This window comes from Taeniopygia guttata, chromosome 15 (assembly GCF_048771995.1).
Source record: "Taeniopygia guttata chromosome 15, bTaeGut7.mat, whole genome shotgun sequence".
Lineage (NCBI taxonomy): Eukaryota > Metazoa > Chordata > Aves > Passeriformes > Estrildidae > Taeniopygia > Taeniopygia guttata.
Genome location: NC_133040.1, coordinates 7,099,184 through 7,126,432, shown reverse-complemented (window position 1 = coordinate 7,126,432; position 27,249 = coordinate 7,099,184). Strand labels below are relative to the sequence as shown.

The window sequence follows — 27,249 nt, the reverse complement described above, 5'->3', positions numbered from 1 at the left end:
GCATAGCTAATACTGCATACTGGGCTATATTTAGCAAGCAGAGAGCATCAGATGCTGTTCATTTGTGTGACTGTTTCACTAAAAGGCAGTGCTGTGGCAGATGATGATGGGATGAACATGCCTCTTGGCTGAAGGGAGACACATGCATGTTCTTAGCCATTTTTTCACATTTTTACTAAAACTGAGATTACGAAACAACTAGTGTTATAATCTTTTGGATGAATAAAACTTAAAGACGTCACAAAGAAGGGCTGGCGCTGGTGGATCTGATAATGACTGGAACAAATGTAGCCTGTGCCCCATGGTTCTCCAGGGGACAGTGCAGGCACGGGGGAGCATTAGGCACTGGCTGGTGGGATGTAACCCATGTTATTGCAAAGGCAAATTCTCACCCCCATGAGAATTTGATGGATGAGCAGCAGGCAGTGACTGGCAGGGCAGCTTGGGTGGGGAGAGTTGGCAACACTGAAGTCTTGATGGAGTCACTGTACACCCAAGGGTTGGGAGGCTATGGAGGTGTAAAGTGCAGCTGCAATTCATGGGTTGCAACCATACAGCGAAAGTTTGACTGCATGGGACAGGATTAAAATTAAATAAGATGGACGTATCTGTTGTTCTTGGGGCTTGGGAAAGAAAATAAAAAATCCCCCATTACTCGAGCCAGGCTTCATGGCCAAAAGTAATTAGAATTATTGGCCAACTAACAACTGAAGCTTTCATTCCCTCCCCAAGTAGAAAACAAAAGCTGCAGTGTGGCAGAGACTTGGAGTTTCCCCAGAGAGCTTTGCCCTGCTCAATGCAATGAGCCTGAGCAGATACTGCTGATGACTTGGTGCACTGGAGTGGCAGTGGGTGCCAAGCCCATCCCAGGCCATTTCTACTCCTGGCAAGGCAGATCCTGCTACTTTTAGCTAAGCAAGAGGAGCAGATAGAAATGGGGAAAAAAAAAAAAAAAAATCAATAGCTGAACCTGGTACCAGAGGACTAAATAAAGTATGAAGAGAAAAGAAAGTGGAAGGCAAGTTTACAAGGCCAAGAGCTTCCAGGTTCCTCTTGGCATCCTCTGCAGTGCCCAGTCCAGCCAGGACAGTGTCCCTGTGCCTCGGGGGGCTGGTCCCAGTTCTGAGTGTGCTGCACTGGCAAAGCAGCATCATTTCCCCCTCAGCCCACCCTGTGCCACCCTGACATTTTCTGCAGAGAGGACAGACTGTGGCTAATACACATTTGACACCTCATTTCAAGCCTCTATTTAGGACAAGAAGCATAAAATAGAGCTTGATGGGCTCAATCTAAAAGAAGTTTAATGCTTAGTGCTTAATGGCCTCAGCAGCCTTATTCTGAGCTGCATTAAAACCCACAGCTGCGAGTTGTAGGCAAGCTCCAACCAGTGCCAGTGGTTCTGGGTCCAGAGACCAATACCCTTGAAGCAGTTACCACAGGAGAGAGGGAGAAAATGCTCTTCCAGTGCAGTACAGGTGAGGTAACTCAGCACAGGTCATGGCATCACTTCCACCTGGTCTCACTTAAATGCTCTGACAAAAAATAGAATGGTGTAATCAAGGCTTCCCAGGAGCAGCACGCAGGGAATACAGGAGGCTGGGATAGTAAACACCCTGCCAAGAGGCTAAAGGAGTAGGGCTAGTCTCTATTTACATTCAGTCAATAGCTGGCTGAAGTATAGATATCTTTTTCAAAAACAGAAAACCAAAAAAGAAAAAAAAAAGAAAAAAAAAAAAAGGAGTTGTACAGCAATGAAGAGGCATAACTGCCAGTGTAAAAAGAAGCAAGCCTAATCCTGTGCCATAGGGACCCCTGTAGGATGTATTCCCAGTGACCAGAACACACAAACATTGGTGTGTGGGGCTGAAGCCCTGGGGACTGTTTTTTCTGTTGGTCAGCAAGAGCAGAACATTATTTTGTAAACACCTAACAAGCAAAAAGCCAAACTGTGACTGTGAGCAGCATGGCTTGACTTTCTAAACAGGCTTTGCAGAGGAAACCTCAGCCAGTGGAGCCTCAGATTGCCAGTGCACTTTTTGGATTGAATAATACTCTGCTTCATGGATCGTTACAGTGAAATTAAATAGGGGTATTGGAGCAAGAACAGCCTACTCAACATGTGTATCAGCCCAGACTGCTGCCATAGCAAAGGGAGCCTGTTTCTGTCTCTTTTGAAGATTGGCAAGGGTATAAAAATAAAGTATTTGGTATCTGGAAGACATTTTCCACCAGAGTTTTTCCTTTAGAACTAGCAAAAAATTGTGGTCTAAATTAGTGCTCTGCAAGCTCTTTAAAAACAAAAAGGTTAGTTAGATGTAGTACATGCAAATTTAACTCTTATAGCTACAAAAAGCTCAGACCCTGAAAGCAGGAATTTCTATATATACAGCAACAGAGATGATATTTAAGTTTCAGCACCGTGCCCATGTTCTCTGGTGCTCGGTTTGATTGGCTGCATTTTGTGTTAATTTAGCCAGAGCTAAAATGCAGCCTCCATCAGGACAAGGAAAACCAAGTTGCTCTGCCAAACCAGCCCCAGTGGTGAGGGGTGTCTGGGCAATCCTGACACTCTGGGGCTGGAGGATGAGGCAGGGGAATGAAGGGAGAAGCCAGAGCAGCTGCTTGATGGCTTTGGGAAATGAAACTCCTGCCAATACCCAGCCACCAGAGTGGAGCCCTGCAAGGGGCACTGTTTGTTTCAGTTTACCTGATGTTTTCATGGAAGTCAAATAATTTGAAAAATGGTGTTTATTTTGACAAAAACCTGGGGAGAATGGGCTCTGGTTTGAATTTGTTGGAAGGGAGAGAAATAAATCACTGTTTCTACAAAAATGTTTTCACTAGGGAGTTAGAAAAATGCAAACATATGCTGAGGGGCGGAGAAGTGTTCCTTGGATAGATATAGAGGAAAGAAATACATAAAAGAAAAGCAATTGACTGGAGTGGCATGCTTGTGTAACTGTTAGCATTTAACTAGTTAGCATCAGGACCTGGAAATCCACAACCCAGCCTGACCATCAGCTCATTTGACTGGATTGTTTTGGATTGCATTTGGGAACAATGAGAGCTACTGCAGCATGGCTCTGGGCTCTTCCCCAGCATCAAAGGGATGTGCAGATGCTTTCTTAACACACTGAATACATGGGATGTAGAATTTCTGCACAGTCTCTTGGATAAAATATGCTACAGATGGAAAAATATTTTTAAATCTTAATTCTATGTGGTAATACTTTGGTTATTATTTACTTTTCTGCAGAGTGCTAGTGATGGTTAGTTAGAGCCAAACTGTGGGATCTCTGTAAAAAGATGCAGTGACTGTCAGCTCAGCCAGCTCAGGAGAGTCAGGAAAGGATGATTTTGCCCATGAGCCAAAAGCTGAGGTTCCAAGGCACCACTGCCATTGAAAATAAAAATGCCCAGGAAAGTCCTGACTGTTCAGGTATTTCTGCAGGAAAATAAATACATTTGAGGTAGAGGAGCTGTAGAAGTAGGAAAGAAAAGTGAGGAGCCTAGGGCAGGAGCAGTGAGGGGCATTGACTTCCTCTGTACCCACTCTACCACGTTTGGAGGACAGCAGGAGTTAGCAGAGCAAAGGAAAGGTAACTCTTCTCTGAAAATGTAACTTTTTTCTGTTCATTTCCCTATGGATAATATCACATGCTTCCAAGGCTCTGGCATCACCTTACCTGCAAACTATGCAGAGGGCAGAGAGCAAAGCAAGAGCAAAGACAACAATCCCCGTTACAATTGCCAGCATCATCATGTTTTCCTTCCTCTCCTGCCTCACAGCATCCACAGTGCTGGGGTCGCTGATGTTCCTGTACTCGAACAGCATCGCAAAGCCTCGGCCCCGGTCTGTGGTGGTGATCAGCTCCATGATAACCTCAACCATCTCCAGAGATGAACCAAACACCATGGTCTTGTTCACAGGGGAATTTGGGCCGCAGAAGCGAGAGGAAAACGTGATGAGATCAGAAACGTATAATACATCATGGGGACAGACATCCACTGCTGTCTGAGGGCTGGAGGAGATTTCCATGGGCAGTGCTGTTGGGGGAAGTGTCCAGCTCTCTGCTGTGACTTCATCTCTTTCACTAGCAGCTAGGTGGGCAAGCAACATCTTCCCTTCCAAATCCTCTCCTGTTTCCAGGCCGCTGCTATTTTGCCTCTGCATTGAGGCACTACCAGCCACAGGGAATGGCAGCTCCTCTGGCTGAGCCTTGGTAATTGCTTTGGGTTCCTTCATCTGCTTCCACTGGTTTTCTTCAGATGCTTGTTTGACTTCATTTTTTTTTGAGATGATTCCTGGAAGTTCATCCAGGCGACCAGCAAGGTCCTTTGACTGGTCTCTGGTGCTGCTCAAATTCTGAGCCACCTTCAATGTCAAGGTCTGGAGAGAGGGTTTTGTGGTGTGGACAGCAAAGTCCAGGTTTCCCCCAAGAGAAGGCATGTCCTTATTTTCTGTTGTAGCAGGGGCTGAAAAGCCATCCCAGGGGGTTGGAGTTTCACTAGAGCTCTCAAAAATGTCAAAGTCAAATATTTCCAAGATGAGATGGGTTCTCATGGGAATGAAAAACTGCCAGACGCAGTGTGTCCCTGGGTAGTAGTTGTTTGGAAAACCTGGTGACAAAATCAGGCCTCTTTCCATTGATTCCACCACTGCACCACAGGAGTAATACACCTGGGAAACAAAACAAAGAATCTTACATCTTGCCATAGATTATACCCAGAATGCAGTCTGCCAGACCAATGGAAATTACAGCTCTTTTCTTTCCCTTCAGAGACTGGTTTAAGATACCCTCAAGACAGGGAAATTCATTAAGCTTGTGCAAGTCTTAGCTCCTACTTTTGTGGAGCGTTAATCTAATATGAGAAGCAACTTTAGAGACTATGGAAATGTATATTGGATGGTCAACCTCCAAGAGAAATATAACCCACATAAGTAATTCACATAATTCTCACTTCCTACTACTGATAATTTGTGCTGTTGGCAAACATACAACTTTTTGACCACACAAATGTGTTGCCCTAAACAGTTGGTTGTGTGAGAAAAACCTTAAGAAGCTAAAGGGAAAATGTGTCACATCATTTAAAATTCTGTGTTATTTTCATTACAAAAACATTTTCATGTAAAAAAGAACCTTTGCATTGATGATCACCCATGATTCATCCAACCAACTCATCTTCTGTTTCAAGGACATTCAACCTTATTTACTTCAGTAAAATGTAGCTGCTTTTGATTGGGCAAATTGTCTCTTTTTCAAGTGCAAAGCCTCTCAAAATAGCAACAGCAGATACCAGCTCTCACCAGTAAACCAGCAACCAACATGCATTTTACATAACACAGTGACAGTTCCATGTAAATCTGCTATTTCTTCCTTCTCCACAAATAGCCTCCAGCCTCCAAGGAGGAAGGAAGTCCATAAATGGCAGCACTAACCACCATTCTGTGCTTTTCTAAAGGTGCATGAGGCTGCTTTTGCATATCATATTGACAATTACCTTTTCCCAGAGCCACTCTCAGAGCCTTTTTTCAAGATTCTTTCATAAATTTGCAGAGCACAGAGCCCAGTCTGTGCCTTAGGCAATTGTTTTTGAAAAGGGGAAGAAAAGAAACCCAGAAGTGTTTAGGTCACAAGCCCGGTCTAAGAGCATGGGTTTACAAGCATTAATTGGAAAAGAAAGGGAATGCTTTGGGTTTGGTGTGGTTTTTTATTGGAAATGATTAGTCGCCTTGGTCTGTTATCTATTTAAACACAAAGGAACCTGGCAGTAGAACAAAGGAAGCTTATGAAGTCCATATAAAGCCACAAAGATCAAAATACTCCAGATTTTTTTTTTCTCTTGGTTCCTCCCCTTGGCTCATATTGAAATGGAAAGGAAAAAAAAATTGCAATGCCAAATGTTAAAAGCTCCTAAATAGAAATAAAAAATCAGACCTGTTCTACGAGGCACAACCTTTGTTTTCCAGCAGGTGCTGCTCATATTCTGGGGAATTTCAGGGTGGATGCAGGATGGCCAGAGAAAAGGACCAAAACAGTAACGTGGGTGGAAACTGTGCTCTGTATTCAACTTGGAATCCAATATTTGACTTGTAAAAGTGTCATCTAAATCAAAGCTTATGGTAATTATAATGGAATAAACTACAGGCTGCTCATTTAAGGCACCTGGGCTGGATTATGGCTGGAAGTCTCAAGTGGAAAAGAAACCACATTTATTGCCACACACATATTATTCTCTGTCTAATGCCTTAGGAGTCCCACATGTAAAACCAAAACATATTAATGGAAATCTACTGATCTTTTCTCCAGGGGGCAAAATGGTGGGGGTCAGTCTGGATTAGTTAATTCATGGTAGAAGTCCTGGGGAAACAAGCAAAACTTTATGTTGATTTAAGACATAAAGGTCATAACAGTTAGATCCATTTACTAATTCACACCAGAACTATAGATACAGTTGTTGCCACTTGGATTTTACTGAAAACTTGCTGATTTCCACTGAATATGGTCCTCTTTCCTCAGGGAGAGTATGCTTCCTAGACTTGGAAGAAGAATAGAGGGATTTTCTGTTACTTCTCTTGTATTCCTTCCCTTCATCCCAGCATATTGGTGCAGTCTTGCCTTTGTTCCACATTAATCTTCTGAGCTCACTTTTAAATAAGTATTTGCATAGCAAGAAACAGTAAACACCACCTAACTTTTGCACTAAAATATGTGCCCAGTTTAGGAGGCAGAATGTGCACCAGAGCTGCTGCTCTCGCAGGGTGGCACTCCTGGATGTGGGAGGATCACAGATTGGCTCAAACCTCCTTAAATTAGCAGTGATTGAGGGTTGAGATTTTGTTTTGAGGAATATGTGAACTGATCCAGTTGCCTTTTTTCAGACACTGAGAAGGCGCTTGGAGGTGTTCACAGCCCCTCCTCTACTACCAGGAGACTTTGTTAACACCCCAGAGCTGCAGCCACCAGAGCAGAGGGTCCTGGGGGATTCAGAGGCAGAGTGCTGAATGGGGAAGTGCATCCCCCCAAATCCCTCACCCCCACCCTCAGGATAAGCTCCCTTTCCTGCCTTCATTTTCACTCAGATCTGTCAAACTGTCACCATTTGAGGAGGAATATCTTGCACATTCTGTGTACAGCCAAGGAGTCTCAGATGCAAGGTGCCTCCTGAGCCACCAGCTGGCTACAACAAAAACCCCAAGAGCTGCCCTGCACCCCCAAATCTGGGCAGGGGGGAAGTGCAATCAGTGAGTTACAGAAATAGGGCTGAAAGGTTGTGGCAGTGGGGGAATTGTTAATGTATTATGGCTTGTGAAACCAAAAAGGTTCAAAACTTGCTCTGAGATCAAGGGAAAAAAGCCCACAAGGGACAGGAAATGCAAGATAGATCTGAGGGAAAGATTTCTGATTAGTTTATAATCCCCAACTGAATGAATGACAAAATGGTTTTGTTCATTTGAATCACCCATTATGAACCCTGAGTTTTGCCAATTAGACACAGATGTTCCCTTCTGCAGCATGCTACAGACTTGTGGGTTTTTGACAGATGCACGCAAAAATATTGGCACATTTTTAATCTTTGCAAATGAAAGGTTATTATCTTTTCAAAAACAACACTTGATTTATGCCCACACCAATTAGGTGAATTATGAGCTGAGAGAACCAGATTACCAGTCCTGTTTGTCTGCTTTCCAGGACCTTCCTCTCTGGCCAGAGATTCCAAATGTTTCCAACAGTTGTGTTGAACTGAATCTGCAGTCCATCGTGGTCAGACAAATCCTATCTGCCTTCTGTACTGGGGTAACTGGGGAACTGCAATAAGTATGTTTAGAAATAAATCTCAGCTACTGCTGCTCAGCCATAGACACAATGGTTGGCTATTTCAGAACATGCCAAGATGTTGCATTTCCCCCTTTGACACTACACAGCCCACTCAAAAGCTTAAATCTTGTGCCATTACTAAAAAATGCCCCATTGTCATGCACTTACCTCCTCCTGTGCTGGTGTTTGGACTGAGAAGTTAATATTGACATCAGCTTTGAGCTATTTAAGATACACATGTGTGAGGAGTTATAAGGCCTCTGTACCAAGAAACACAGGGCTAAGGACTACAAGGAGGACCTTGTGCTGTCCTCAAAGGTGACAGTGGAAGTGGTGCTGAGAATGCTCTGCTACCCTCTGAGGAGCACATCTGCAGCAAACCCATGTGTGATGCAGCTGTAGGGAGCTTTTATTGCACATAAAGCTGTGCTGGGTTAGAACAGATGTGGCCAGAAGTGACTGCAGGACACTGCTCAGGAATCTCACTGCAGGCACCAGCGGCTGCTTCCTGAGGAGCACCAGCTCCCAGAGAAAGAGGAGCCCTTGCTGTGTTATACAGAGGTGCAGCACAAAGCCAGTGTGTCACTGCTTCAAACTGCATTCTGTACATCAAAGAGCTCTTGAGAAGCAGGAGGCACTGATGAAAAGCAGAATTCCCATGCATAAAGAGGAGAAAATTATTGTTTTGGCCAGATGGGATTTTACCATAAGGCCCACCCAAGAATATGCACTGAGAAGAGTAGTTATCATCATCTGATATATAATATAAATCTTAACTCTGCCCCCCACTCATACAACACCTACAAATGTAGGCCTGGAGCCTCTGCATTCTTCCTGTAGGAACGCTGTCAGTGAATCAACACATTCTAAGGGAATCCCACACTCTAGAAGACTAATTTAATTTAATAATATAATTATCACCCTTTAGTCACAATTACTCCCAAACAAGGCACCAGGCTAGAGCTGGGCTAGAGGCATGCTCAGAAGCAAGCTCCTCACTTTGCCAGGACAGGATAAGCTCTTGCAGCAGCTCAGAGCAATCCCATGCTCAAAACCTGCAGGGGTCTTGGAAAAGCCATGAATGGCAAGTTGTGGCAGCCTCTAGCTGGCCCACAGCCTCTTCAGTGATGGGTACCAGCCTCTGCCTGAACCACAGGGAGCAGGCATGGCTTGGTTTCTCAAGCTTCTCTGTCCTGCCTCCAGGAGAGAAGTGCTGATGGCCTGAGGTGATGCTGGGAACCCAGAGGGAACGTGGAGGATGCTGTGACATTGTGCTGGTAAATTCCTGCAAAATAGCCCCACTACTTAAACACTTCTAAGAGTGTTTAAAGAACTTTAAAGAAAAGAAAGAACTTTAAAGAAAAGAAAGAACTCCTCTACAGGTAGATTTTTTTGCTTAATTTAAAAATCAAAATCCACTGCAGCTGCCTCGTGCCAGAACAGTCAGTGTATGGGCATCTCACAGTGGCCTTATCTGGTCAGGCTACAGCTGATTCCACAGAAGCCACAGGGGTAAGGAAACAGTTTCTGCACAGAGATGGATGCAGTCTTAGAATGCAAGATTGTTCAGCCTGCATGATTAAATTTAGCCATCTGAGCTCAACATAGCATCAGTGGGATGAAAATCCAGCAATCTTTATTTGGGATCACTCACCCCTCCAAAATTAAAAACATCTTATGTGCACACATGCACACACACGTGTGTTTCTTTCAAAGAGCTGGAAATGCTTCAAGGCTCCTTCACCAGCTCCTTCACATTTATCCTGCCCAAGGGACCTCTTTAAAACTCTGGCTACACCAACATCTTTGCTCAAAATACAGAGGGAGAGGTATGGCATGCCAGCTACTTCCCCCTTCTCCCCTCCAAACATAGGAAGTTCATTCCAAGTTAAAGATCACTCGGGCTCCTGAGGACATTTGAGCAGAGCCAGCCACCTGGGATGAAATATGAAGTGGCCCAAACATTCAGCCAGAGCAGAGAGAAAATGCTAAACTTGGGGTTTTAAAAAGAAAATGAGAAGGAAAAAGGGAAAATTGTCATTCCACAATCCCAGCTTACAAGGAAAAACAAAATAAAGACAAGTCTTTACTTGCTGACATAGCTGGAACTCCCTGCAAAGCTACCATAAATACCATTCTTGTGGTTCCCAGCAAAAGCCCCAAGTTTTCCTTTCACAGTATTTCCAAGCTAGGGAAGTCTGAGCTTTTTGGATGCTCATCAAATACAGGATCTGAGGAAAGACTATCCCAAGAGCGAGATAGAAAACTCCAGTCTGTTGGTTTAAGAAGTGACCACATTTCCTTCACTAGCTGACTGATCTAGAGATCAAAGCTGGTAGGACTTCTTCCAAGCACAGGACAAAGTTAATCAGAGACTTCAGAAAATTAGTGCTGTATTTAATTTTGCATTTTCAGCTCATCATTGCATGCGAGGTTTATTTTCTTCCATTAGAATGAACAAGATACAGCTGTAGCACATCCAACCTATTTTTTCCACCTGGCAGTACAAGAGTTCCTAGAAATGCCTTGGAATCACCACTTCCCTCTCTGCCAAATTGCCTTTCCTGCTTGAAGCATGAGGCAGCAGCAAAGGAGACCCTCTCATCCCACATTAGGGCAAATCTTCAAGTGTCTCTGGATGATTGAAAGTAGCAGAGTTAGCACAAGCAGATCAGACAGAGCAAAACACTTTGCTTAGTTATTAGTTTCCATCTCCTTTTTTTCAGTCTTTATTTGTAATTATTCTTCAGCTTGGTCTCCAAAAGAGTTCCCAACAATTATGAGAGTCCCCTGCTTGCTGAGGGGTCTCCCTTGCCCTCCCAATATCTCTGTTCCAACACAAACCCACCTTCTGCACACACGTATGTTCTCCTTGCTCACTGAGCCCGTTCACACAAACAAGCTCTGAACGGGGTTCAGTGTGGGACTCAAGCTGGGCTGAGCATACATTTGCTTTTAATACATTTATGGTACCAGAGCACTCGCACTCATGTTTTTAAATGAGGACTTAATACGTCTTGAAATGAGTGCAACCTGCTGGATTTAAGCAAAACCAAACCCACATTTTTTAACAGATGCTCTGCTATTTTAGTGGTGGGCAGCAGCAGTTCCACCACATGAAAGTGATTATGGATGTGACATTTCCACTCTGCAAATCCCATTTTCAGGAAATGGACTTGTCTTGTATTCCTTCTTGGCTCACATCAGACAGCTTCACAAGGCCCTGTTTTCACGTTTATCTCAGAGTTTTCTATTGTTTTTAATAATTTGCAGGACATTTGAAGAGAACAAATATGCAGGTAGGAAGAGAAGGAGGCTGTGAAAGCATCTTACTGAAGGAGGCAAGGAAAACAAAATACTGCTAGAAGAGTAGGGAAGGGAAGCAGGAATGCAGTTCAGCACTTAGAGCAAAAAAATGCAAAGTCTGAATGAGTCTTGAGGACTTGGAGGCCCAAATATGCCTCAGACTGCAGACATGGTATTCTCTCTTATTCTTCCCATATGTGTTTCTGCTGCAGTTCAAGCATCACAAGAAGATTGCTGGGAAGGCACTGCTTTATTTCACTGGAGAACAGGCAACCTTCTCCTCACTTCCTACGAAAATAAGAATAGTCAGGGGGGAGGGAATGTTTTCATGCCCTTGGATGGAGGCAAGTAAGTTCTGCTGAGATGGAAAGAGGCTGGCAGGGCCCAGGGTACCCTCACCTGCTGTAGGTCTCCAGGGCCAGCTCCAGAGCCTGCCTGTGGATGCAGCATTCCCTGCAGCAGCTTTCCAAACCGTTAGGCAGGCATGGCCACAACAAATCCCTGGGAATCCAAGCAGCTGCAGAAGAAGTGGCAGGAGAAGGTCAGTGATCTCATTAGAGCCAGGAGGCCAGGGCCCCCAGCCACAGCGAGGTCCCACAGCTGCAGTGTGTTTTGATACCTGGCTCTGGCAGATTGCATAACTGCACCATGAGGTCACCATCCCTCCTCCTTGATCCTCAGAACAGGAGGTGGGGAAAAGGAAAATCACAAAAAAACAAACACGGGCACTCAACAACCACCAGGCACAGCGACACTCCAGCCTCTGTGGAGAACAACAGCCCTCCTCATTTAACTCCAGAGATGCTTGTTCCCAAACAACAAAAAAATGCTTGTTCCCAGGGACACAAGCAGGGGCTGTTTTCTGAACAATCACCCATGGAACAGCCCAGCTTTCCATAGCATGATCAGCAGTATATGCACTCTGAGCATACATTGACATTTCGTTCTTGCCTTCAGAGCATGCAGAGGAAAGGCAGCAGAATGCTCTGCTGCTTTTGGGAGAAGGAAAACCAGTTCATCCCCATTAGGCCAGAGATGCCAACCTACACCGTAGTTATGAGCAGTGGGCAGATTTTTCTGCAGCAGCCACAGACCTTTTTGGGTACCTGATGTAATATTCCTATATAAGATGAAGAACACACAGCTCTGGGTGCAATAAATGCTGGCTAATTTAGCTCATTTCCTTCGGCAGGCAGAAGCCAGAGTTGTTTCCTACAACTCTGGGAGAGGGAGATTCAGAGCAATAGTTAGAGGTGGTCTTAACAGCCCTCTGGAAGAATATGTCCCCTCTCAGCAAAGGTGGGACTGCAGGAGGCTCATTGCTAGCTCAGCTACATAAGGGTTCAGAGGTGAAGTCTCAGAACACTGAAAAGAATCCTTGTTCTTTTTCACCACATCACAAATAGGCAGAAGTTTTAGTTCTCCCCTTTCAATTCTGTAATTAGGAAGGAGTTGGATTCACCTACAAGATCCCTTACAAGTTACAGCTATGATCTATATTTTTAGAGCTAGAAATGCTTATGATGAATAGTTTCCTCTGGGCTTGGCAGCTCATGGGTACATTTGCTACCTGTCAGATTTCCAGATTGGAGTTATCATTATAGGAGTTATCCTAGCATTCACTGATTACTCAATAGTTGATGCATGTTAAGGTTCAGACACACTTATGAAGTGGATAAAATGTTGGTAGAGTGTGAAATACAGAAGAAATGCTCTGGAAGAGACTTAGGCCAAGGCACAGGACATTTTTTCCTTTAATTTCATTTACATCCAGGTGCTTTTATTAGAAACTAAGTGCCAGGTTTTATTCTGAACTTTTCTCTGTCTTGACTGCAGTCCCACATTACAATATTAATTTCCTTCTTCTCATTTCAATCTGAAAGGACAAAAGCCAGATTGTTTTTCTATCAAATGATTTGAAAAATCTATTTAAAATATGCAAATCCAGTGCTTGGAAAGACCCACTTGACTAGGCAGTGTTCCTTTGGGGACTGTAACCATTACACCCATAAAACAGAACTATTTTAAGCAGAAACCTCTCATAACTGTCTCATAAATATATTGTGCTATGCTCATGCAACAAATGTGATTCATGCCTCTAGGAGAGCAGTCCGAACATTGGCTTTCCCCTTTCATCACAACACCAGCTTTTATGCCCAAGGAAACATGCAAAGTATCTAACATAACATCCACCAGGGAGTGCTGGAATTCCCAGCCTTTTCTTGTGGACCTTTCAGATTAATCCTTGCAGGGGGGGGGAAACAAAGCTAACTCTTGTGACTGGACACTCAGCAAACAAATAGAGATTCTCTAACAAGGATGCAAGATGCCCTATCAAATAAAATCCTTCATCTACACAAAGCTGCTATCCCTGTTCTAGTTTGTTGGGTTCCTTTTTCAGAAAATACCCTCATTCAAATATACAAAAAAAAAATGTAAAGCCTTAGAAAGAGAAACAAAGGCATCATTTAGAGTGTCTCCTCAGGCAAATAATCCTGAATATGATGGGACCATGGTAAATAAAAGTAAGGCAGTGTAATGAAGAGTTCAAGATGCCATGGCCATTTGCTTCAGGGCTTTAATAGGTCACATAGGTCTATTCTCTACTGGAGCAAGTTCTCATTAACAAAGTGTACACAACATATCATAGAAAAATTAATAGTAAATGATAGTGTTGGTGGGAACTGACATGGGTGATGAGGCAATTTCCAGAAGATCAATCTGGTTTTCATTTTCTATAAATTGAGCAATTTAAAGTAGCTCCAATTAAAGAGTAGAAAGCATGGTCAGATTGTTTTCTACTGCTTGGTAAACAGACGGAATATATAACAAAACAAAAGCTACAGTCCTGCAGTAAAAGTTTACTTGTGGAGTTCAGTATAAAAATTGAACACCATTAAACAAGTTATGTATATTCATAGGAATCTGTAAAACTAATGTTCCCAAACTAACTTTATATACATCACCTCCCAAACACATGGGGTAGATTTAAATAATGAAATCCACAAGCACCATACCTTCCCAAAAGCTTTGTTTTGTTTTGAAAGGACAAGAAACAGGAGAAAGGAGAATTGAAAGGCAATCCCATGCAAAATTTGCTGGCCACTTCCTGGGAAATAAACTTGTATTTTTAAAAGCAAACAAAACACACACATATACGTGTAAACTGGCCTGGCAAAAGAAGAGCTGTTTGTGCTTGGACTTCCAGCTACGTGACCCTATTGTTTCATTCAGACACTTCAGATGTTTCACATGCTGGAAGCCTATTGTACAAACATATGGAGAAGAAAACATTCCATATGTGAATGCCAAACCTGCAAATATTGTGAGTCACCGTTACCCTGCTGCAGAGCTGTTATCCCAGCCTTTTGGGAACCAGGTTGTTGTGTCACTAAATGTCACTAGCAGGTGGGAGGGCTTATGCAGAAGACATGAGTAATGATCTTTCAAATGCAAGCAAAGAAAAACCCTCTCACTTTCATGCAATCTTTTTAGCTGGGCTTCCACGTGAGCCATTGCTGCAGCTGGAGCATCCAGGGGTCTGCTGCTGTCCGAGTGCTCATCCTTAGTTTTGGATGGTAAACAAACAGCAGCACTTCTCCCCACCTTGTTCTCCCAGGATCAGTCTCCTCTTGTGCACCGTGGAAAGGGAAATTTCCAAGACTCTGTCTTTGCCAGGATTTCAGAGAGCAGGATGCTTGTAAATTTTACTTTATTGCTTACACATAAGGAGAGACCATGAGGGCACAGCAGGGAGGGTTGGGAGAAAGCTGAAAAAAGTATCACAGATACTGCAGACAGAGGAAAATCTAAGCCTGGGTTTGTTGTTACAGGGTCCCAACCAGTGAGCAGTTTGTTTTCCTAAATAAATCTGCTTTGCAGACATCCTTTCTTCTTCCCCATTCAAGTTTCAACCAGGAAACCTGGAATAAGTTACTGTTGATTTTAGAGGCAAATCAAAGTGTTCAGCCTGCTAAGCTTGCATTTAAAGTCAGTCTTGATGAGCAACTCCTTGGGGCCCTTGTATTCAAATAGTGAAGACTCAGATTTACCTGAAGTGCCCACCCATGCAGATCTGGAGCACAGAAGGAAGTCAAGGGCATGGGCAGTCCAGGCTTTGAGCCTCAGTGCTACCAGTAAAAGCTTCACATTTTCAGTCAAAAAATCCCTTTAATAAAAACTCAGTCTCTAAACAGTGGAATATTTACTAACCAAGATCAGGAGAGAGATGGACTTAAGTAGAATAAATCAATTAGATCCCCCACTGCTAAACCCAGATGAAGCACAGTACAGAGCAGGCACACAGTCCTTGCAAAGGCTGAGTGACCAGCTTGCTGGGATTTGGATTGGGCTGGACTTTCAGAGGCATGTCATCCCAGAGCTCCTGTCCCCAGGAAGCTGTCACTGTTGGCTTCCTGGGCACTTGACCCTAGCTAAGTCCTGCTACACCTTAACAGAGTAAAGAAATACAAATACTACGAAAACAGATCAGTAAGAGATGCATGAACTTTGGAAATCCCTTCCTGAGGGCTGACAGTAGTTCCCACTGGAGGTTCGTGGCAGCCCATTTTGTTTAGCTCATTTGGTGTTGAAACCTGGCTGCCAATATAAAGAAATGGGAGGAGTAAAACATTGGATGAAAATGAGATAGTGTAACAGGTTGTGGCTTGCATGTGAAAAATTGCTTTCGTTTTGCCACTTTGAACACCACCCATCTCTGCTTTCTGTTGAGGCATAATGGTACTGCCTGTACTCCCCCAGGACCAAGGATTTCACATAGTTTAATAGTTTCTGTAATTAGATATTTGTGAAACTCTGAAATGCTCTGATGAAAGGTACTGTAAAAGTATTACCAACTCTTCTACCATGAAAGAGCTCCACCCAAACCCAAATACAGATGTTGTCCTCAATGCACATCATTACTAATCCAAGTCAGCAGTACTTATGGCCTGATTTAAATCCTCCTGAAGTCTCAGATGACTTCTGTGAGCTCCAGTAGGGCTCCAAGAGCTCTAGAAAGGAAATACAGGCAAATTAGCCTTTGCTCCTCTCAAAATTGGAATCTCCTTTCCATTGGCAATGATGCGAATAAGGATATCCAAAATGAACTGTGGGGCCATTTGCTGCTGAGAGCTTGTAAGAGGAATGATAGTGTTCTTACACTGAGTTTGAAAACCAAGTCTGACAGTCAGGCTTCTCCCTCCTGCTGTAAAATTGTTACACATATTTATTCCAGCCCCTACAGTGCCCTGTCCCTACTCCACCCATCTCCTGCCATGAATTTGTACAAGAGGATGACTTTTCTATGTAGTACTTCCCATAAAGCAAGTATATAAATACCACACTGAATATTTATAATTTATAGATCTGGGATATCAGTGCATACAAAGAACAGTGTGTAAGGGCAAGAACTGCTTTACCAGACCTGGTCTAGCTACACTGCTGCTGGGTAGTCACTCTCTGGTACAAAATATGCCATGAGTTCCTTTATTTTTTATGAAGAAAGAGAGGCAGGAAGAAAGAGACCTGAATATTTTACCACCATTCCTGATCTGTCACACAAAAAAGCAGAGGAGAGAATAGCAATTATTGGTTACCACTGGAAAGGTTGTTTGCTGGGTCTTTGCAAACCAGTGCAACAGGATTGTTTGCTCTAACCTCTTAGATAGTAAGGGAAAAAAAAATTATTTCAGCATTTTCACCCCAAGGATGTTTGATATCTCTACCAGCACAACAGTCTTTTAGCTCCTTCTGCACAAAGATTACCCACATAATTCCAGAAATCTTCTGTCTCTGGCTTGTTTCTCTTACCTCGGCTGCTGCTTCCATTGCTGGCCTTGGTGAAAGACAGAATCATGGTTCAGCTCTACAAAGAGAGAATCCCCTGTGCTGTGCAGGACTTGAGGCCAGCCTTGTCCATCTTCTCAGCTTTCAGCTTCTTCAGTGCTTCCATAATTAGAATTATCAGGACTAAAACACTGTGGACATTATTGCTGCTTAGCGTGAAGCTAACAAGCAAGCGCCAGATTTATAACACTCTGGCCAGACAGAATTAAAAAAGAGCTACAAATCATTGCCCAGTTCCAGGGATATGTACTCCAGGATCTTATTTTGCCAGAGACTCCACGTGAACTTTAGCCTCTAGAAGAAATCCGCCTGCAATTTTCTAATTTAAATACCAGTCAGACCAGTGGCAGGATGTAAACTAACATGCATGAAAAATAAGGGTTCAATGACCCAAATCAATTATGTTTTAAGGGCACTGCTCTGGACTCAGTAGGAAATATTTTAAACAGGAAAAAGAACTAAATAGGATCATTCATTGAACTGACTTGGAAATGAGGCAGAAATTTGATAAATAAGAAGTCCAATGCAAGCCATCTTTATGAACGAAATTTAGTGGATTAAAAAAAAACAACAAAACAACAACAAAAAAAAAAATCCAGAAAAAACTGAACCAAAGCAACAAAAAACCCCAAGTCCAGATAATGTTTCGGCTCAAATAATGTTTCAGCCTCCTGGGTGCTAAAGTGAACAGTGCAGTAAAACAAAGCAATTCTCATGCCTTGCTTGAGCCTAGGCAGTTTAACACCATTTACAGCATTAAAAAAAAAAGTGGTTTATAGAAACCCTGAAACAGCATCTTTATTAAAATAGGACAATCTGCAGGTCTTATGTATAAAGAAAACTTAGTAATTTAAAGGAAAAACAGCTTCTGAAGTTCAGAACCAGCCACCGTGACTGGATTTTTAAAGCACATACACAGAGGCTAGGGCAAAACAGCTCTACTGCTTCAGAATATATGAAGGTAGCTGCTCCCCAAACTGGCCAAACATCCAAACTCTCTGCACAGTAAACATCTGATCTGCCAAGATACACTGTAAACACAAAAGGATGCAGTTATGGCAATTAATCAAGATACAGAGAAAACAGGAAAGACCTATCATTTCTCTGCTCCCCAAGCACAAAGTACTTTCACAAATAGTGAAGAGATTAATAGATATTAAGTCTACTGCCAACAAAACTTTCAGGTTCTTTGAAGGTGCCTTATTTGTCTTGACTGGCTTCATCTCCTGAGACAGAAATACAGCCTAGTGTGTATACCCAGTGCTTTACAGTGAGGAATAAAGCAAAAGCTACCTGGACCTAAAATCCCATTAAAGTGTTACTAAAATAACCCCCACACCTGGCAGCTGCTGGGATTGGAACCAGATGTGCAGTACATCTGGTAAAGAATGGGACTGCTGCTAAGAAACACTGAGCTATTTGAGGGACATATTTTCCAGTCCACCAAGGGTCCAGAAAGACTTAGTAAAAGTTACATATTTTGCCCCTACTTTTCTAAAGGCAGATGCTGACCACTGACAGACCTATTGTGTGCCAATTTAAAATATTTGAGACCTTCCCTATCCTCCTGACCCAATCAGAAGTGCATATTTTGCTGCTCCAGTTGCATAATTTACTGATTCAGCTGCATGCTTGGTTGATCTGGTAGGAGACTAGTACAGTAGTTGAGATTCTGGATACATTGCCAACTGTGCAGTGTGCTTTGTTGATCAGGGCTGTAGAATTTAATAGCTGAAATTTCATACACTTTACTAATCAGGCCACATTCTTTGCTAATTGAGGTGCATATTTTAGTAGTTGATTTTTTTTTATCTTTCACTGATCTTGGGAAGGATCCTGCTCTTTCTGAAACCAGCAGGAATTTTATCATAGTTCTTGCTGGGTAAAGGACTAAACTTTCACTAGAGGATGTAGGATTGCTAAGATTTCTTCGCTTAAACAGAACAAGAAAGGCTTGATTTTTTTCTTTAAGCTAGCAAGTGAACAGAAGAATACCAGATGAAGATGGCACTGGCATAGAGAACTCCTCCACAGGGATTTGATTGAACAGATAATATTTAATGGACATACAGAGACATAATTTTGACTGTGTTACTCTTTCATCAGGCTTACATTCTTCCTTCAGGATAAACAAGATGCTTATCTGCACATCTTGTTCCATTTGATACAGACACGCAGGAGGAAACATCATGCACCTTATCTTCACATTTTCTTTCATTTGATCTTACTTCTACTTTTAAATTGCTGTAGTACTTGGTGAAGGATTCCAGAGAGAGCTATACTTTGCCACAAAACATGTTGCAAACATCCACGCTACCTCACAGCATCACAGATTTTCTCAGCTCTTACTGGCAGAGACCACCTTCCTGGATGAAAAGACCAATTCAGTTCCCTGTACCTCATGCAGACTTTGTCCTTGCCAAGGGAGTTTCTGTTATGTTTTTACATTGTTAACTCTAAGCCAGAAGACAAAAAATTTCTCATGAATCGTTGAATATCTTTTTTCAACTGATAAATTGAACTACATTTGAATGACTAACTTAGAGTGGGATGTATATTTCTTTACTAGCATAGCAACACTATCAGTGCAGCCAAAAAGATAAAAATAGTGACGCCTACACAGCACAGTGCAGTCCTTGATGAGTGAAGAGCAAGTGCAACTTACTCCAAGAAATAATAAAAACAGGGAGCAAGAGGTGTACACACACGTCTGTTTGGACACAGAACTCCTTGTCACATTGAGGAAGATAAGCAATAGAAAATGCTTTTCATTCTGCAAAAGAAATTTTCCAGTATGTTAAGAGCCTATAAACAATGTGATCAAAAGAATAATCGACACAGCAAGAAGTCAGGTCGGGGAAAGCAGGCAGGAGACTGCTGCTTCTTCATTAAAAAGGCAGTTTCTTTTCTATAGTGCTGTTGGTCAATACTTTAGTTCAGTTACTGCCTGGTGTGAAATCAAACACTCCTGATTACAGAATCAGAGAACAATTGAAGTTGACTAGGGAACATTAGAGATAAATTAGAAAAAATGAGAGAGTTTGCTGATCATTCAGAGTCCCACCATTGCCTTTCACCCCCAAATGCACAGCACACAACCAGTACTTGCTCCTCATAACTGTACAGGCAAAGGCAGAAGAGAAGCAGCACAGGAAGGATGCAATAATTCAGGGAAGCAAGCAAGTTATGTAGTTTAATAAGAGAGGTATGCAACTGCATGAAGGTAAGCTTACATTCTGCATTGCAATCCTGACTTGGAAGAGGAACAAAATACAAAGCCCTGCAACCATACAGTTGAATAGATCTTGGTAAAAGTTATTATTTCAGGGCCAGAAATGTGGCTTAATTAAGTTGTCACTGTAGCTATCTTCACTAGGATACCAAAGAGAGATAAAACATCTTCATTTCAACCAGTCATTGCTGTGGCAGGGAATTACTTTATCAGGCAGAATTATAATGCTACTTGCCACCAGAGAAGGCAACCCCACACTTTTTTTTCTTTTCTTTATATATACATATATATACATATACAAGACATAAATGTATGAAATTATATTTTCTTATACTCTAGTGGCTCATGTTTTATAGAATTGAGAATCTCTACTGGAAGTGTCAAACCGTGGTTCTATCAGTGTCCATAGGAAAAGTCCCACTCTCTCCAGCGGGACCGGGACTGCTCATCCCTCCCAAAGCTCAGAGCGACCGCTCTGCAGCTGCTCCCGGTTGTGGGGTGCTCCGTGTTTCCTCCTCTGCCTTTCCACCGCAGCTCGGGTGCCTCCCGTGCTCGGTCTCTCTCAGCTTCCCGTCCCCACTGGCTCTCAGCTCTGCCCGGATCCCTGCCCTGGGAGCTGTACCTGTCACTTGCAGAGTTTACCTGCTCTCCCTGCTACAGCCGCGGTGCGGGCTGTAAAACAGCACGAGGTATTTGGTTTGGACCCCCCAAGCCAGGCTGTGCCCGTGGCAGGGATGCCTTTGGGCGAGGGTTCTCATTTCTGCTGGGAATCCGTAGTCATTGGGCTTTCACCGGATTTCGGGTCCGGCTGTACCGAAGCGGTTGGGGTTGATTCGGAGCCCCGGAGCATCACGGCTCGCGGTGCCTTTCGCACTCCGAGGAGACTCCCCGGCCAGCCCTACACCCCAAACACCGAGAGACAGGGGCCGGAGGGACCCGCACCGCGCCCGCCGCGGCCGCCCGCTGCATCCCTCCTCCCGGTGTCCGCGGCGCATCCCTCGTCCCGGGAGCACCGGCGCACCCTCATCCGGGCTGCCGGCAGCTCTGCTTCCCCTCGCCCCGGCTCTCCCGGTCCCTCCCCTCCTCCCGGCGGGGCTCCCGGGGCTCCCCCTCTCCGTCGGGCTCGCCCCGCCGCGCTGCCCTGCCCGGTGCGGGCGGGGGCCGGTGCCGCCGGTGCCGCCGGTGCCGGGGTTACCTTGGCTCCCGCCCCGCCGAGGCAGAGCGCCGCGGCCGCCGCCAGGACGAGCCCCGCGCCGGGGCCGCTGCGGAGCATGGCGCGCCGTGCCGAGCCGTGCCGAGCCGTGCCGAGCCGAGCCGCGCCGCGCACAGCCAGCGGAGCCGCCGCGCCGAGCCGTGCCCCGAGCGGCGCCGCTGACAGCGACCCCCCGAGCCCGGCCTCCCCGCCCCTCGCCCCCTCCCCCGGCCGCTCCCGGCCCCTGCCCTCCCCCGGGGGGTCACCTGCGGCACGGAGCTCGGCGGGGCCCGGGGGAGGCGCCCCGGGAGCGGAGGGGCTGGGGGGCAGCGGGGGTAGCCCGCTCCGAGCACCCCTCCCCGGGCTGCTGTATCCTCGGCGGGCTCGGGAACCGCCGGGCTGGAGGCAGCTCAGCCCCTGCGAGCCGCGGCGGGAGCGGGTCCTGCGGGGAAAGTTTCTCCTCCGGGGCCGTGGGAGATGGAGGGGCTGCGGTGCTGGCACTGGAAAGGGAGGCTGCCCTGCCCTGCCGCTGCTCCAGTCCCCTGCCCGACCCTGGAGCCCAGTCAGGGGAGTGAACGGTCAGAAGAATGGGAAATAGGAAAAGGGCTCAGGTATTTCCAAGCTAAAAGCACCCCTGCTTCATTTGAGCACGAAGCAAAGGACAGGAAAAGAATATTCACGGGCATTCTGAGGAGCCCAAAGCACAAGACCCGCACAAAAACCAGCAGTCAGGGTACAGCAGCCACGTAACCTTTCTGAAGGTGATGGGAGGGCAAGGACACTCCTTGTTTCTGATGCAGTTTTCTGGTTTACACTCTCCTGTACCCCACTGACTCACACCACATCCTGCAGTGAGTGTCAGACCACAATGTAATCAATGGGAAGAAAATAGATAATACCTTCAGTTGGTGTCCAAGTGGGTGCGTATAACAAGTATGAAGTTGGAGGGCTGGTGTCAAAGAAAACTTTTTTTCTTCATAAATGCAGTCTTGTGTTGAATGCATCTTGGCACTGACCTCCTGTCCAGTCTAGGTCCATTCACCTGCTCCATGGGTTTGATGTCCTGATTGTAGGAGATAATCCCTGAATCCCAAAGAAGGTAAACAGATCTCCACCTAATCCTTCCAGTACTTGTGAGATGAAGCTGCCTGTTAGCCTTTACCAACAAACACCTACAAAAAGTAGCAACATGATTAGTCTAAGGCTGAGGGAAGCTCAGGGACAGGACTGCTCACTGCCCGCAGGGACCATGCTGCCTTCCTGGGAAATGTACAAATGCTAATTTTGAAGTAGCTCTTCTATGGAAGGACACATAAGGAATGTCTTGATAGCTTAATTGGCTTGTTTATACTTCTTGCACTGAAAGCAGAAGATGCAAATCATTCTTTGTGCAACCAATTCTTATTTTACCCTTCCTTTTTTCAGGGGAAACTCTTGTAAAGGGTGTTCCTGGGCTCTGACCTTGTCAGTTACTTACTGTGACTGCCTGTGTTTGAATTTACATTTTGCTCCTCCGGGGTAATATTTCTTTGAGTTACCTGTCAGATGAAAAAGCACATATCAGAGAATTTGTAACTATATTTTATCTGTTCTGAATAAACACAAAACCCAGGACACTTGGCATCGTTGGCAGGAAGGTTTTTCTGAGCAGAACACTTCTGCCTGAAGGGCAGTCTGGTCTCTGTAGCATAGCTCTGTGGCACATTGCTTTTCTCAACACTCGTGGTTAAATCTCAGGGCGATGTCACCATAAATGTATGTTAAACTTTAAAAAATCTCCAAAGCAAGAAATCTACTTTTTTTCCACCTGATGCTCAGTGTGACAAGAAGTAAATGCAGAGATTCCATCTCCTGTTTCCTTATGCTGATGCACAGCTGTTGAGGATGTAAGTCAAGGACTAGATGGCAGAAAAGGACATTCAAAACCCTTCTTTGCTTGGGCATTGCTGGAATAATAATATAAAAAATCTAAATGGAAGAGAAAGAACAAGTCCAAGTCTAGCAGCTCTCTTTTTAAGGATCTTACAGCCCTGTTATTTGGATTCCTTTCCAGGGGTCATCTGAGTGCAGGCACCCGTAATCCTTTGGAGGCAAAGGGGGTGCTCTGTGGGCTACGCTGCCATTCCAAGCTGTAGACCTTGGACATGTAGCACAGAAACAACTATATGCTGATTCCTCATGTTTGTGTTTGCCCTGCTGTTGGCCTTGCAAACTCTATCAGTGTGTCTTTGTTCCCTTATCTCAGCATCCCTCTGCTAGCAGAACCTGTCTACACCACATTTCATCACTACGGCTTAGCAATGACTTAGCATCTAGAATTAAGGATCAAACATACAGTAGTCTGCTCATAAAGTACTTTCGGGTCAGGTTGTTCACCCTTTCAAACCATATTTTTAATGAGGATTATGTTTTATATCTATGATCTCCTTCTGTGAGTAGGCAGGAGGACTCTGTATGGGCTTGAACAACTTCCCACAGCAGGCAGCACCGAGGACTGGGACCAAAAGGTGTCTGATGCCCACTGGAGGGTAATGCCCATGAAATCAGGCTTGCAAGTGGTACCTGCAAACCTCTGCCAGGTGAGCTGCCTTCCCCCAGTGTCACAGCTGCCTGTTAGAAAGATGGGTCAGACAGCTGGAGGGTTTACTGGGCGGATAAGAAAAGACAAAAGGCACTTTGCTTCCTGCCTAATCTTTATTCCCTGTCTCCCACTCCCTACAGCCCCATGTCTCACAGAGCTGCCACACAGCCCAGATCAGAGCTGTAGCCCATCCTCGCCACACATCAGGAAAGGGAAATGCAAGGGCAAAAACTGTGCACATCCCTGAACAAAGGCCAAGCCTCTTCCACAGTTATTGAGACATCTTTAAGAAAGTAAATGTCCTGCTCTCTGTGTAGAACTCCCTGTTGAAAACTTCAAGGTTTTCATGCTCTTATAGCAAGTCCTTCCAAGGATAGCATTTCCTATTGTACCATGCCATTTTGAGAGCTCTTGAAATGCTGAAGCAAGCACCAATTTCAGTAGAATAGTGACATTTATGAAGTTAGTGGATAGGACTTGTGTATGGAATGGCAGCACTTTCTTAACCAGTAGCTCCAGGCTGGGAAAGTAATTTCCAGGAAAAAAAAAAAAAAAAAACCCTAGAAACTGACTGCTTCCAGACTGGCAGCAAAAATCATTTATTGTGGGAAATCTAAGCTTGAAATAAACCCCAGTAATTTCCATCAACTCTCTCCCTACCACACACACACAGATACATGGAAAGAGAACTTTCTGAATTCATTTCCTGGAATATTAAGGCATCCTGATACCAAAAGTAATTCTCCTTGCCCAGAGAGGCTATTGTAGAATGTCCCACAGAAATGAATGCAGCTCTTAGCAGTTTCTGTTTTTCAAAACAGCTGGTGTGATTAAACTGAATCCAGATTTAAACAGGAGGAGGGCATTGGCAAGATACTTTCAGTAACAAGGCCTTAAATCTTAGTTTATTATCTGTACGAAAGAGCTCCCATATATAAACCTTATGGTTACACAATATGGCTTTTTATGCATTCCTAGCCTTCTCTTAGGTATAGTAAAGGTTGATTAAATCCATTCTGAGCTACATTGTTATATCAGACACACCACAGTTGCATCTGTCTTCACTGTTTATAGAAATGAGTCAGGAAAGCAACATTTTAAATACTTATCCATGCTAGAAAAGATGTGCTAAAAATTGCTTAGGTATAATGCTGTAAAAATGTTTCACATATATAAATAAAATTTATGGGTAAATAAAATACATAAATTAAATATTAAGGCAATGTGTAATAAAGTATGTTTCTGAAGATCTGCATTCTAGTTTCATTGTCTGTATTTAATACAAAACTATATTTTTTCTCAGTGGGTGTGAGAGGCGAGCTGCATGCCTGAGTCTGATTGCAATCTGCCAGTAATAGAGCTAGTTTTATGTGGTTAGCACAGGTTTTTTTTCTGATGAAGTTTTTGCAAACTGACACCAAATAATAGAAATATGTAAGGAGAAAAACATGCAATAAGTACAGGGAATTGGAACATTGTGTCGTCAGTGGCTAGAGAGCAAGAACTTCCCTAAGGAAATATTTAGAAAAACGTGTTTGTAGCTATAAAAGCTGTAAGTGGAAAGCACCACACATGGGCTTTGTGCTGTGCAGAGAGTGCCACCCTCTGCTCCTGCAGAGTATGGAGCCTTTCTCTCCTACCTGGCTCTTCTTCTTTCACTAGTGCAGTTCTCAAGCAGTGACTTACAAAATTAGCCAGCTGTACTCTACAAATGGCCAGTATTCCCTGGTAATTTTGTTAGGTCACTCTTTAATTGCATTATATGCCATCTTTTTTTTTTTTTTTTTTTTTTTTTTTTTAATCAGGAGAAAGATGAATAAATTTCTTTTTCCCTTTTAGGAATGAGGCCCTGTGGGTTCCTGAAAAAGACAATTTCTATTAAGGTCTGACAGAGCTCACTTGGAGAGAAGGCAGCACGGCAGCTCCTGTACGCAATCTAGTTGCAGGCTGAGAGAATACTGCAGCTGGCTGTGGTTAAAGAATTTGTTGTGGTACCTTCTGATCTTTCTTCCTGAAGAATTAAAGAATGCTCTGCAACAAGAACTCTAACAGGCTTTGGGATAAGCCATGGGCTCTTTCACTGCTGGAGACAGAGACTGCACATTATACAAATTGTCTCCTGCAAATTTACAGGAATTCCCTCCCTTAAAGGCCTAGTGTTAGACATTTTCTTTTTCCTGGCTTTTTAAACCACGATATTCCTCTGTTGTGCTAAAAATTACATTACTGATGATAGATATCTTTCAGTATAAAGGATTCTCCTTCAGGCAGCCTGGTTTAAGCCTGTTGTAGCTTTGTGACATTCTTGAGCAATAGTCTCCAAACAAGTGGCTATTTCTGCAGCTGGGGCTTTGGTGCTATGTGGCAGAGTAGCAAGTAAAAAAGAGATACTTTGGAGCTTTACCCAAGCATTACATTGTTCTAGAGAGATGGGATCAAAGTCAAGAAGCAAACATAGACAAATATTCCAGCTGAAGAGAAAAGCTACTTCAGTGACTCAACAATTGAGTTTTCTGTTGGTTATTGTTTTCTGGTTTTGAGTTCTCTGTGTGAGGCAAAACTCCAAGCTTTTACATTCTTACAAGAAAATCAAAACCAGATCAAATGAAGATCAAGCATTCAAGTCTTCCTCACCATATTGTTTTTGACATCTTCTGTGGAAGAGTATCCAGTGAAGGTCCCTACTAAAGATTTGGAGCACTCATTCACGCATACAATTCTCAGGGTTTCCTCCCATATCTCAGCAGAGCCTTGCTCTCTTTCACACAGCTCCCCTTTACACATTTAAATCCCACATATGGTTGATGAGCTCAGTGCCAAACATGCATGCAGCCAAGGTCAAACTTCAGTTGTGGTGTTGAGCCACAGCCTGGGATTGCCCCTTCATGCTGGCATCTGGCTCAGGCAGCAGAACAGCAAGAGGCTGTCCCGTGAATCCAGGTCCACTTTCTCTGGATACCTCTGATCATCACGCTGGGAGCCTCTCACATCTGTGCATTTTGCACTTGAGAACAGTCTTCTTCCTAACGTAGTTTGGAAAGTAATGGTTTCTTCCAAATAATGACTAGAGGGCTGTGTAACGTGTGCAGGAAAAGCCCCAGTTGCTGGCAATATCCAGGAGCTCGGTTAACAGGTTTGCAGTTCAAACAACATGCTGGTGTTTTGGTTTATCAACCCTCTTGACTTTGGAACAGCCTCCCGTCTTTCTAGAGAAACAGCTCAGAGGATTTATGTTCATAATAAGGAAAATTTGGAAAGGTTGATAAGAGAA

The 27,249-nt window shown here is 44.0% G+C and overlaps 1 protein-coding gene across 9 annotated transcripts in view; it reads right to left on the bottom strand.

Moving 5' to 3' along the window:
• The window catches only part of LOC100231426 (uncharacterized), a 31,228-nt gene extending 9,314 nt beyond the window's left edge, over positions 1-21,914 (bottom strand). Inside the window, exons 1-3 of one of the 9 annotated variants that reach the window (XM_072936355.1) lie at positions 21,664-21,912; positions 11,526-11,643; positions 3,687-4,681 (exon numbers count right to left, since the gene is read on the bottom strand). In XM_072936355.1, coding sequence (XP_072792456.1) covers positions 3,687-4,681; positions 11,526-11,576 — 1,046 coding nt within the window. In that variant the 5' untranslated portion in view covers positions 11,577-11,643; positions 21,664-21,912. The other 8 variants (XM_072936352.1, XM_072936353.1, XM_072936354.1 and 5 more) reach the window with 8 other exon arrangements.
• Positions 21,915-27,249: the final 5,335 nt, after the last annotated feature.